Raw genomic sequence first — 13380 nt, 5'->3', positions numbered from 1 at the left:
GCCCACATGCAGAGGGGGAGTGTTTCCATGGAGGATGGCCTGTCCCACCTCTGCACAACAAAAGCAGGCCTGTTGGGAGGCTGGCAGGAGCAGCTCCTGATTAGAAAACGGTATGCGGTGGAAACAGCTGGCCTGGGCAGGGAGGAGGGAAGAGCTGTTATCTGAAGGCGACCCCGTCAGGCCAGCAGAGAGGAAACACTGACAGGGAAACAGGAAGCACGGCCGGAGCACAGCAGTGGTTTGATGGGAAAATATCGTGGGGGTTTACCCTATGGGTTTAACACAGGTGTACAGAGAGAGAGAGAGGGAGAGACAAGGGGAGGGTAAATGTATGTATGTATGTTTGGAAGAAAGGAAGGAGATTAGAAAGGAAGGAAATTTAGGAGGTAAGTAAAGACTAAGACAAGTAAGTAAAAGAAGAAGTAAGTGAAGTAAGGAAGGAGGTAAGTGAAAAATGGAAGAAAGTAAGTGAAGTAAGTATGTAAATCAGGAAGGAATATATGTAAGGACGGAAGGACGGAAGTTGGTTAGGAAGTAAGGAAGCAAGTAAGGTAGACAGAAAGAAGGAGGAGGAGGACCTTCATTGTTGTTGTGGTATTAGACACAAACGTTTTTTTAAGTGTTTCTCTGCTGTCTTTCCTCCACTGGCTGACACATTGTTCAGAATGCGTGCAGCGTGGCTGCGTGGTGTCACTGTGAGGACGACATGTCGTCTGGAGAGCGTTGACCTCAACAGCTCTGATTCTCTCAGGCTGTCTGGTCTGAGGCTGTTAACTTATTTATAGTTGGCTTGAGGAGAACATGTTGAATAATGCAATGGAGGCGAGGAGGCCACAGCGGCGGAACTGCAGCTGCGTCAATCATTAGTCCAGCTCCAAATTCACCCGTTAAACCTGTGTTTGAGGAATATTATTAACATCTTGTATGTATTGAGTAGTGTTATGACAGTTAAAATGCACAAGCACTAATCATATTTAAATTAGGAAAAACTCAAGATTTTGAATTTGCAAGTTAGAGCTACATTTTTAATTATGATACATTTGCCTTATTAACTAAACTTCTTTTTAATGCTTTAACTCTCCTTACACTCCTAATGATGTTAAATCACACATTGACATGTTATTGATTTAGATAAAAGGGAACTTCATTCATCCAGAAATATATTTTTCAAGCCAAACACTCTCAGTTTACGAAATAAAATGTGTATTGGTGCTTGGAGACCTCCACCAAGGCCAACGCCCTATCTCGCCATGTTAAAGAAAGTGCAAAAAAAGGTTCTGGATCCGCCAGATTATCTGAATTCATTCAAAATGTAATAGGTTCTTTTTTGGGTTATACTCAAGCCCTCCACACAATTTCAAGGAAATCTGTTCAGGACTTTTTTAGTAATCTTGCACACAAACAAAGGGCAATGTAAACATAACCTCCCTGGCGAAGGTAATCCATTGAAAAGGGTACACTTTTTGTCTATAGATATAGAACAGAGTGGGATGATATAAAAACAGTGAAAAAACTGATTGGTGCATTTGACGAAAGACAAATCTCTTCCGGCTACAGGTTGTAGTTTGGACTTTTTTGAAGCAACTTACTTGATTCTTGTTGTTCTGGGTTGTACCCTAATGGTTGAATGCACTTATTTTGAAAGCTTCAGCCAAATGAAATGTCACGTAATATCTTATATGAAAAAGTGTGTACAGATAGATGCATCTTAGTCAAACATTACAAATTACAAAAAAAAAATATAGATTGTAGCTGGGGAAAAACTCGCCTAATCTTAAATAGATTTGATTGACTTTGAATAATTAAATTGAATTTACATTGTGATTTTGATCAGCAAGAAATCAATGGCATGCATATTTATATAGGATTAGATTTGGTCTAATGTCCAGCCCCACAATATTTCAACATCAGTTATTGGTATGTAATACCAGTTTACAGTTACTATAGATGCTGCACATTAACCAGTATATAACCTGCTTGTTGTATTTCCGTATTCTCTCATCTTTATCTTTGTTATCTGACATCTTCATATCCTCTGCAAACCAGTTCTCTGGACCTGTCCAATCAGATTATGATTCCAGTGAGACACATCCTCATTTCAAAGTAACTAAATCAATAAAACACTTGCAGGCCTGCATTTTAAAAATGTGCTGTTCTCTTCAACAAAGGAGCTCTTGTTTTAGTCCTAACCACTCAATTTCCCCTATTCCTATTCCTCTAAGCTTCTTCCTCTTCCCTTTAAATTGTCTACATGCTGCGAACGCCCTGTTACTACAAATATGTAAAACACTGATGACTTCATGTCACTGCATTGAGATGATGCAATCAATCACCTCATGTATTGAATTTTGCTCTGGTCTGTTGGATATCAATTGGAGAAGGCCTTACTTTGGAGTGACTAATAATTAACTTGTGGGTAATAATTGACAGTAAATGTCCGAATATACTTTTTTCAGCAATGTATATATTTCCTCACCTGGCGTGGCTCACTTGTGTTGTTTTCATGAAATATGTAAAGTGCCAATCTCCCAGTGTTTTAATGTATCTATCTGTGTATCTATTTCTGAACACACATATGAGCTGGAAAACAAGATGATATTCAGGACTCTACTGTGAGGTGATTGGTTGATTTAACTTCTAGCTAGAATGGCACTAGCATAGGGCACACACTGTACCTTTACCCAGCTCTTTATGTCACATTATAAAAGAAAGGGATTCCAAAATTCCTGGTTCCACCCCTTTGTCGAGATCAGCACCGACATGTATTACTGTACAGAAGTGTCCTCGGGCAAGATGCTGAACCATGAATGGCCTCTCATAGATGTTGAATGCACTTATTGGAAGTCCCTTCGGATAAAAATGTCGGCTAAATGACATATGAAGTAATGTAGGGCTGAAATAAGCTTATACCTCCTATTATATCACATTGAAAAACTCTTGATTTGGATCCACAGAAAATTCCATAATTATCAGTTTCCTAAATGTGGCTGATTTCTTTCATTGAGATTAATGCATTATTCTTATTTCACAATGTTAAGGAGAGAGAGAGAAAGAGAAATATACTGGATCTGCCTCTTTGTACAGATTTGTGCCAAAGTCTTTTTTTCTTGGCCCATGTCTCGTCCTTTCACCAAGTTTTGTGGAAATCCACTTTTTCTTGCATAATATCATCAGAAAATATAAACAAACAAACCGACAGGAGGGAAAACATAACCTCCTTGGTGGAGGAAAACAAGTAATTATTTTGTATAGCATTTCTCTTCTGAATGATCTTTAAATGTATGATATTTGAACATTTTATTAAAAAAATATTTGTTATTGAATAGATAAATGTGGTTTATAATGCAATGCTTGTGCCAACCATACCAAACTCCTTGATATACAGTTTGCAGTATCAGTTTGACATAAAGCTACAGCTAATACATGTTTGTTGTTTTTTGTATGACTTGAATTTAAATGTCAATACTTGATTTTACAGCAAACACTCAAGCATGTGCATATAGAAATAAAAATGCTGAAGATCTGTTCTTTACCACTAGAGGTTTTGGGTGCAGGTTTATTTACACCTCTCTACATTTCATGTAACCCCATTGATTTCTAATCTTTTTATATCACTGCTATTGACATTGAAATACCAATGTATTTTCTTTTAATTCGTCAAACTTTACAAAAAGATTCAATATATTTCATGAAAATATTGAAAAAAAAAAAAATCTCTTAATATTATTGTTGAATTGGCTCTTATGTGTTAACCAAGGCTGAGCCCCACCGAGCAGCAGCCCTCCTTTTAAGATGGGTAACTAATAAATGAGCGGGTAACTAAATATTCAAAAACACTACGTAATCCCAGAGTACATTGCTCCACTCTCTGCATTACCTAATCCCACAAAGCACCGCGGGGGGCGTGGACATGGCTTGTTGTCAGAGCAACCTGCATGTCATTAGACCCGCCCCGCCCAGCACATCATCTCAAGCCAATCGGAGGCCGTAGAAATGACATCATTGTTATTTTCAGTGGCGCTGCAGCTTAGAGGTGGATAAAGTTCGTCTCCACGTTGGAAGTGATAGAAAGTATAATCCCTATTCAGCGTGTAGTTTCCATACCGAGTGGCGGAGAATCAATCGAACCGGGAAAGTAGACGTGGGAGAACTTTGACGCTCTGCGGAAGAGGAAGGATTTTTTTGGTATCGATGATCGGTCGTGTCACAGGAGAAAAGTTTTCTCAGGACACCAAGTTGTCAAGTGAGTTGAACTTCAACAATAGGCGGACTCTATCACAGGACAGAAGGGGGATCCGGAGTCCCGGGACACATGTAAACAGTGGATTCGAGTGCGATCAACGGAGAAAACGAGTCTTCCCTCAAGGTGATTCAAACTTTATGTCCAGGAAAATGGAAGCTACCTTCTACGACGAAGCCGTGAGCGCGTCTAACCCCCAGCATGAAGGCACAACGGTGTACGGCTTCAACCCCAAAACCCTCAGACAGACCATGACTCTGAACCTCAACGACCCGAAAAGCTTCAAGCCCCAGCTCAGCGCCAGGGCCCTGGACATCCTGACCTCCCCCGACGTCGGGCTCCTGAAGCTGGCCTCGCCTGAGCTCGAGCGGCTGATCATCCAGTCCTGCAACGGGCTCACGACGCCCACCCCGACCCAGTTCGTGTGTCCCAAAAACATCACCGACGAGCAGGAGGGTTTCGCCGAGGGCTTCGTCAGAGCCCTGGCTGAGCTCCACTACCAGCAGCAGATCCCGGTGGTCCTGCCCGACGCGCTGACCGGCGCCGCCAGCAGCGCGGCATCCGGGGCTGCTGAGCCCGAGAGCGGCGGGGTCCCCTACAGCTGCACGGTGCGCAGCGAGCCGCCGGAGTACACCAACCTGGGCAGCTTCGGCCGGGATGCGAGCACCGCGTCTGCACCTGCCAGCGAGAGGCACCCACCCGCGGCTTACCCGCAACCCGCCCACAACCACATGGACCAGCAGCTGGCGGCGGCGGCGCACCAGCACCAGCGCCACACGCGGCCGCACGCCCTCAAGGAGGAGCCGCAGATCGTGCCCGAGATGTCCGGGGACACGCCGCCGCTCTCCCCCATCGACATGGAGAACCAGGAGCGCATCAAAGCCGAGAGGAAGCGCATGCGGAACAGGGTGGCCGCCTCCAAGTGCCGGAAAAGGAAGCTGGAGAGGGTGTCCCGGCTGGAGGACAGGGTGAAAAACCTGAAGAATCAAAACACGGAGCTGGTTTCCTCCGCCAACGTCCTGCGGGACGAGCTGGCCCTGCTCAAACAAAAGGTCATGGACCACGTTAACAGCGGCTGCCAGCTCATCTTGACGCAGCAGCTCCAGGCGTTCTAGACTGCTCTAGGGGAAAAACAACCGAGTGGCACTTTTTGGGGACCAAATGCAGCTTAAACGGGCCTTTCCAGCCTCACAGAGGAGCCTCAGCCATGTTTCCTCTAATCACTACTCAGGCTGTTGATGGTGACTGACAAGAGACTTATAATTGGTCAGTGTATTGAATTGAACAGGACAGAAGCCAGCAGACCTAATGCACGAATCACAGCTCAGAGGGAACGTTTCATATATCACACCATGTCATTTTGTTACATGTTTCTGTGTTTTATTGGTTTCTTAAAAAAGAAAAAGAAAAAATCCATCCAAAACGAGGAAAAAATGGAATTTGTAATTTGTACAAGGAAACATGGCAGGTGTCCAAACAGCTAAATGTCAAATTGACTGTGGCCCACACAGACTTCCATCCCGGCTGGACTGTCAGTCAGAGCTTGTGTGGGATCAGATGGCAGATGGATAGAGAAACACAATGTGAGCCAGGCATTGTCCCGGCAGATCTCCCAGTATGTCCAGTATATGTATAAGGATACAGACTTGAGTCTAGCACTGAGTATCCCACCAGCGAGCAGCCGATATGTACAGATTTAACACTTAAAAACCGTTTCACACCTTTACGCACGGACTCTTGTAGGTGTGTTTGTAGCGTTTACTGACAAATACTGCCTTACTTTCTTAACCCCCCTGTGTTCAAACAGCTTTGTGATATACGTGTAACTAATGTTAGACCTGAATTAACACTTTGTAATAATATTTCTACGCTGTATTTTCGAGCACTTCGACTGTAAATATGACGAAATAAAATGTTGGACACGCGTAAGTGCTTGTGTGTGGTGGACAATCAGAGGATGGAAACGAGGTGTAGAACATGAAATAATTGAACGGAGTCTTCATGTGAAGTGTTTGTTATTGAAGGAACTGGGCGGACGGGATGTTGAGTCACCAGAGTAGAGTGCGACGTGCGCGTAATGGCTGAAGCTGCGCTGCCTCCTATTGGCCAGCGAGGTGTCGGAAGTTGGCTGCAAGCGGCCAAATATGGCAAGAGGTCCTGAGCCTAGCCCTGTGTGTGTGTGTGAGTCACCATCCTACCACCGCAGCTGGTGTCTCCCAGTAGAAGAAACCAATACAGGAAAAAAATCAGATTTGTTTACACACTATCGAAGTGTATTTGGAAAAAGAAAAAAAACATATTAGGATGAAAATAATACATCGTAAAAAACAAGATTCATGTTTTATTTACATAAAGTGCTGTCTGTAAAATTAACCAAATACAAACAACATTTGTGTAGAAAAAGATACAAATTTATACAAATTTGAACCCTGTACTAAACAAACGCGGCGAACACACACAAACAATGTGGACCACCGACACCGAGGGACACTTCGGAGAGTCGCAGGAAATTCGTCACTGCAGGTTTATGAAGGAGTTAGCTTTACCCATGTGGATGATAAAGACCCAACTCACCCACAGTAAAATGAAAGAGATGTTTTCAGCTACTCCTCGACTAGACCTCCTCTTAGGATGTAATACAAACTGCTTGACTGACATCTTTAAAGGAGGCTGTACACATCTCTATCATTCTGATTGGCCCATTAAATTAGACATAAAGATCACCATAGCGTTGACCCCAACTTCAGCCTAACATGAGGTCTAATCAGCGCTCTTATAGCTGCATTTAAATCAAACGCAAATATAACATCCTCACATTTAGAATCTCACTGTATGACAGAATTTAAAGTTATGGCTGGTCGACCCCCAACTTGTCTGACTGGACACACAAGAATAAAGCAGCTACAGTGCTAATTTGTCAGGGATTGGCTGTTAGCAGGTGCTGACGGCCCACTCTGTGTCCACTATCCAAATATCTTCTTTCATCCTGCTGCACTCATCCTTTTCCTGTGCAACATATACGAAAAATGTCAGGTCTTCTATGTTTTTTTCTGAACACACTGTAGCTGGTCCATTTGTGATTGAGGTGGAAATCGCATTTGGTTCCTGATGATATCCACAGTTTATGCACAGTCCTGCGTCAGGACTCCTCAGCTGACGTGCATGCCCTCTTTCCCAGCGAGCCGCTGCCGGTGGACGTGGTCTTGTTCTAGTTCCTCGTGGCTCGGATGCCAGAGCCGCGACAGGATGCGCTCCATGTTGAGGGCATACATGGTGTGGGAGGGCATCACGCCATGGTGAACCTACACAAGACCAATGGTACAGAGGATATTAGACCATAGAAATGTCTGATGGTTAATGGTGACAGAGCAGAAATATATAATGTGAAAAATTTAGTGACAAGCAGCAATTACAGAACAATTCAGACACAAACAAACATGTTGAAATGTCTAATAAAAAAAAAAATACAGATTTTAACCTTGTTGAAATATAGTATACAATTCTCGGAATCCCTGTCACTCAGTTGTGTATATTTAAAATTGTAAAAACAATTATTTTCTATGTGACCACGTATTATGTTCAAGTTCATCACTTATAAACATGGTTACTGAGGCTCACTTACTGCTACGCACTTCTGCTTACACTCTATATATACAAATCAAGAGGTAATATGTCACAACTTCTATATATGAAGCTTGTGTTATTAGGATCAGGTCTCTTGATTTAGATCTTTTTTAAAGATTAGGGTTGAAATCGATGATAATGTTCTCCATTTATTTTTAATGGTAAAAAAAGTCTTGAAAATTGCTTGTTTCAATTTTCTACAATTGAACCCAGAACCCACAAATAATACATTTTGTGTAACTAAAGAATAAAAAAAGCAGAAATTCCTGAAGAATGAGAAGCCGACTAAACAGCTCTGTTTCCCCAACTCTTAAATCAACAACATCAGGGTTTTTGATAGAAGACGGGTATAAGGAAATGTAATCACGTTTAACCTGGTTTACGGTTGATTCATGACCTAAATCTGGCGACTGCATATATTTCATTAAAACTTCGGAATATCATTGCATTCCATTTAATTCTTCCAATCATACAAGGTACTGCTGAAAATGCTTCAACTGGCAACATCCATGAGAACATTTCTCTTTTACCTGCAACGCCTCCAGGAGATCGAACAAGCTGATTGGAGAGAGAGGCATCGGAAGAATGTCGGCAGAACAAGCCAACAAGTGGACAGCTTGTTGTTCAGCCTCATCAGGTGACACTTGAGGTGGTGGACCAGCAGGGAGAGAAGCACTTGGAGGAGGACTGCATGAAAGAAACAATTAAAAATCCCTGTGAACTGAGAATGTGATCCTTATTGCTATAACTCTTTAATGACATCTACAAAAACAATTAATACCGCTGCAGATTACTGGATGGAAACCATGCCAAATAACATTTACAAAGTATTTATCCTTCAGAGCAGCAAGGCTTTTTATGTCAGCACTAAGTCTTTTTCTTATAATTAAACATGCACAATGCTTATATTCTTGTAAGAGCCGAGACAGTTCTTACCATTCAGTGACACTGTGGTAAGCAGCGAGGCTGTTTTTCAGATAAGGCTGCGGCGTGACATCACTGCCAAAGGCGTAAGGGAAATGACCATCCCGTAGCCGATACGCCTTCCTCCGGGTGATTACAGCTGTCAGGACGTCTTTCAGGTGATGCTGGAATAAATCAGAGCGGAAAGTAGAGCTTTAGCGAATCACATAAGAAGTGGTGCACAACATCCATACACATATATATATATATATATATATTGGATGACAACGAAAAGGTCATTCTCAAAATTCATCTTTACCAAACCAAGACCAACACTGTGTGACTTTGTGTTTAACCTACGGGTAAGTGTGTGTCAGCTGGTCAGAAACTGAAAGTAAACAAGGATTTCTCCTCCGATAGAGCTTCATGTCCAGCGTTTGTTGAAATAAGGCTGTTACATCAGTTCCCTCTTCTCAACTAACGTTGCAGTTAAGTGGCTCGCGCACACAAACAAACCTTTATGAAACCGTGATGTTATGAAACCGCGGTAATTGTAAAATCGTTTAATCCCGACATCCCTACTCGCTCGCTAACTTCTGACTTTCATCTGCGTCAGCAAACTGTCTGCAGTGAGACCACAGGCAGACAGTTTGCTTAGTGACAGGCAGGTACACCAGCCAATCCTGTCATTCATTGTTATTTACAGTCCTGCGAGGGACATACACCGGCTTTTTACCCTCACAACTTTATGGAGTTTATATATTTACTTGGGTTGTCAAAATTAACACGTTAACGCGGTATGATTAACATATCCGCCCACGCTCAGAGCGACACACGCAGTGACATCAGAGCTCGTTCAATTAAAGCAGCCAGTCAGCGACTTTGTAGGAGAACCGTGAAACAGAGTTTCTCTGGTCTCAGCTGCTCAGAGATCAGCGCTGCTGCGTTAGAGCAGAAGCTGCAGCTGGTTTGTACCAAGCTAGAGTTTCTGTGTACTCCTCCACTCTGACCTGCTCTCATTATTTTCTTTTTTAATTATGTTTTATGATAAATAAATCGTATAGTTGATCAAACCACTTCCTTTTTTCCTTTATATTTCTACTATAAAAGCCAGACGTGTGTATTTATAACACCACTTACACCAACAACCATTTATCCACAATCACGCTAAATCTCTTGGTGAACCGTTTCTACAAACCTCCACAGCATGGATCATAGTGCTGACAGAGTCATCTGTGATGTTGTCCAGGCCCAGCTCAAAAGCTGTCACCATCATACGGGCCTCGAGCTGGCCCCGCGTGGGCAGCAGCAGCGTGTGGGCGCTGAGACGCAGCTCCTCCTCCTCACCTCCCGCCTCTCGTGGGCTGAAGGGCTGGGCGGCGCTCAGAGGGTTCTGAGGCTGGAACCGATGCTGAAGACGCACACAGGAGATACACGCATTCAAATGATAAAGTCAATTGTTCAGACATTTCAAAATTTATTGAATATCATTAACATTTAAAAAAAACAATGCAATCGTGACATCAAACATAATTTTGGAAACAAGCCGTTTTGAGATCACAGATTTGAAAGCACTTACATCAAATTTCTGTCTTGTGGAACATTTCTTCTTCCCTTTTGGTTTGCCAGGTTTTGAGGCTGAGCCACCTTGCCACTGTGATGCTCCAGTGCCCTCTAGAGGACAAAATAAAACACAACAGCTTATGCTTTAAGACACTTCAATGAAGATGCACCAGTTACAACTTTGTTTCCCGTTAATAAGATATATATATAGATTCCAATATATATTGTTTACTCCTGCTCTGAAGCAGTGAATCATGGCGACAGTTTTTTCCCAATATTTATTGATTTCAGTAAACTTTAGGTTTACACATGTTGGATGGCACTGAAAGACAAAATATAAATTCCTTAACCACAGGACATTTCTTACTTTGTCCTCGTTTAGTTGTGTTTATCAAAATGGGGACGAAATGATACTCCTCATAACAGCAGACAGTAAAGTTACAGTATATGAAGGTAGTGAGATAGAATACAGTACATTTTAAAAACAAACACACGCTCACACGCAGTTTTAGAAACACTAAACTGTCAAAAAACGTTCCTACCTGGCGTGGAGACGATGATCTGGCAGCGTGTGAGAATGGCCAGGAGAAAATCATTGTGAATGTGAACTGCAGAGGAAGAAGAAGAAGGGGAAATGACAAAATAAGCAACATGTTTATACATGACACAATTTCTATTCCAAGAGAAACAATATTTATGCATTACTTCCTGTGTACTAACCATTCTCCTGGGCCAACAGACGACGGGCCTCAACGTCAAACTCCTCCTTACTGATCTTCTGTTTGAACCACAGTTTCAGATTTGCCCAGTAACTGTAAAGATGCAACGAATATAAAACATAAATAAGATTCATATATAATATTTTTTTCACAAACAACTCTAGGCTAAACACAAGGTAGCCATCATATATCTGTATATCTTGTTGGATTCATCTGTGTACAGTTAACTAGCAGCACCGTTATCATTTGTCCATCCTTTATTTGTTGCTCTTGTTTCACCTCATGCTAATTGAAGGTAAATGGATACACCTCTCCAGACTTTTCTTACCAACCTGCATCATCATTGAAGTGACAACTACAATGTCCAACTCGCAAATCTACGTTTCTTTGTATCATTTCACCCTGAAAACAAATAGTAAACACTGAACTCATGGATGCTACCAGTGCTAGCGAGCAGGCTACTGTCGGAATTACTTTTCGTTTTCGCAGCAAACCCACAGACACGTTCACAATTCAGCGTGAGAGAAAGAAAATCACGCAGACATCATTTCACTCACTGTTTGACGTTATCGCCGATCGCATCGGTTAAATTCTTCTTTGCGATCTCCAGCTCGCTAGCATGAGCCGCCATGGCGTTCATTCGCTCCTGCACTGACGTCATCACCCAGCGACACTGCGTCCCACCGGTTTTTTGTATCCGAAAACTTTATAGCACTGTAATTGTGTAGATATAATGGTAAAATATTATTTCCCGATGAAGCAAACAGCTGTTAATATGAACTCCTTGTTTGGAAAACATTATTTCAAGTATATATTCATCTATAGTATTATCTAAATTATGTCTGTGCAACGCAACGGTTCAAGTACAATCCAGTCACTGTACTCTCACACTGGACAGGTTTGTCTTGTTTTTACACTTTATATGGGTTATTATTCGAGCCATATTTATATATTTCTTTACACTTAACTACTATTATCATTACACTTAAGTATTGCATGTTACTTATTATTATTTCTTACTAATGTCTATTTTAGGGACTATTAAAGGCTAATCTTATCACATAATATCTACTTTCTTATCCCATTATCCTTGTTTTTAATATCTATGCTTTGTTTCTATATATACTGTTGGGGCCATATCACATTTTTATCACTATCTATTAATATAATGTTACAGTGTTCTCTTTCACATAGCCTGTTTCTCACATTGTATTGCATTCAGAACTATCTATTGATAAAATACCTCAGTGTAAATTAAAGCATATATATATATATATGCTTTAATATATATATAATTGCAGCACATCGTGTTTTTGAGAATAAACCGTTTATGAAGGCTGTTAAAGAGAGAAGATGTCCACATGTCAGCAATACACCACTAGATGGCGCCATGGTATCCTTTAAATCCTGCAAAGTTACTTCTACATCACATTTTAGTGCATTTGAGCTGGTTAATTAAACCAATGCTTTAGCAGTTGCTTCATTGAGGAGTTAAAACACAACAATGTGAATTTCACCCCCAAACACACAGTGCAGCGAGTTCTTAGTAAGTTTTCTTCTCTTATGGCATCATGGCTTCCCTGGAGCCTGAGCTAATGTGTTTAGATTGTGGCTCTGGGGTTGATGTACGATTCTGATCAATGCCAAGAATGTGACCCACGAAGCCCTTTCAAATAATTATGTCTGGAATAAAGCTGAGTTGCAACAATTTACAACAAAGTCGGAGTGAGATTAATTTATCCTCCTTCCCAGTTCTGGGAATGTATTATTAGACTTATTTAGATATGTTCCAACTTTTTACTGCTTAGTAAAAATGTATCCAAGGGGATTTTTTTCTGGTCCACAAACTCTAGACATGTTATTGAATAACGTCGCACCAACACAGACGCAGCAGCCAGATTATGAGTCAACAGTCATCTCACATCTGAAGCCACTTGTGAATACAGCAGCAAAAATGAACTCGTGCTAAATGAGGAGATCAGACACTGTATTTTCTGTTCTGTCATCAGAATGAGGTGGTAGAGCTGCTTTCAGAGCTGGCGGAAAAAATGTGGCTAATCACATTACAGAATTCAGGCTGGACTATCCTTCAGTCTGGACTCAATTTAGCCTGAGACATGAGACAAGATTTGGATGTCCTCAAAAAAACAACGAAAAACAGTTTTGGTGTTTTAATATATGTAAGATGCGTTGGAACTTGCATGTTGACTTTTTTGTTAGTAGCTAAGACAAAAGCAGAAATAGAGCCATTTAAATGGCTGTAAGCTGCTTCTTCTTCTCCTCCACTGGATAGAGAACATTTCTGTGGTTCCATCTGTTGTTCTCTGGGCT

General features: G+C 41.6%; 2 protein-coding genes across 2 annotated transcripts; one reads left to right on the top strand and one right to left on the bottom strand.

Annotated features, from left to right (window-relative positions):
* The first annotated feature begins 3995 nt into the window (after positions 1 to 3995).
* LOC128454069 (transcription factor Jun) lies at positions 3996 to 6169 on the top strand. Its single transcript, XM_053437233.1, has one exon. It carries the CDS (start codon positions 4192 to 4194, stop codon positions 5353 to 5355), a length of 1164 nt encoding a protein of 387 aa, XP_053293208.1. The 5' UTR covers positions 3996 to 4191; the 3' UTR covers positions 5356 to 6169.
* Positions 6170 to 6561: 392 nt separating this feature from the next.
* Positions 6562 to 11723, bottom strand: tada1 (transcriptional adaptor 1). Its single transcript, XM_053437235.1, has 8 exons — positions 11607 to 11723; positions 11051 to 11142; positions 10873 to 10938; positions 10347 to 10441; positions 9966 to 10178; positions 8801 to 8952; positions 8395 to 8551; positions 6562 to 7542 (listed from the first exon to the last, which is right to left on the bottom strand). The coding sequence occupies exons 1-8, from the start codon at positions 11708 to 11710 to the stop codon at positions 7390 to 7392; spliced, it is 1032 nt and encodes a 343-aa protein (XP_053293210.1). The 5' UTR covers positions 11711 to 11723; the 3' UTR covers positions 6562 to 7389.
* Positions 11724 to 13380: the final 1657 nt, after the last annotated feature.

This window comes from Pleuronectes platessa, chromosome 13, assembly GCF_947347685.1.
Source record: "Pleuronectes platessa chromosome 13, fPlePla1.1, whole genome shotgun sequence".
Lineage (NCBI taxonomy): Eukaryota > Metazoa > Chordata > Actinopteri > Pleuronectiformes > Pleuronectidae > Pleuronectes > Pleuronectes platessa.
The sequence above is the reverse complement of the archived record's forward strand: the minus strand, read 5'-3'. Positions and strand labels throughout refer to the sequence as shown.

Coding starts and splice junctions, on each gene's coding strand:
- LOC128454069 (XM_053437233.1), top strand. CDS start 4,192: ATGATCGGTCGTGTCACAGGAGAAAAGTTTTCTCAGGACACCAAGTTG.
- tada1 (XM_053437235.1), bottom strand. CDS start 11,710: ATGACGTCAGTGCAGGAGCGAATGAACGCCATGGCGGCTCATGCTAGC. Junction 8,953..9,965: donor CTATGATCCATGCTGTGGAG/GTTTGTAGAAAC, acceptor GATTTATTCCAG/CATCACCTGAAAGACGTCCT. Junction 8,552..8,800: donor TACCACAGTGTCACTGAATG/GTAAGAACTGTC, acceptor TCTTTCATGCAG/TCCTCCTCCAAGTGCTTCTC.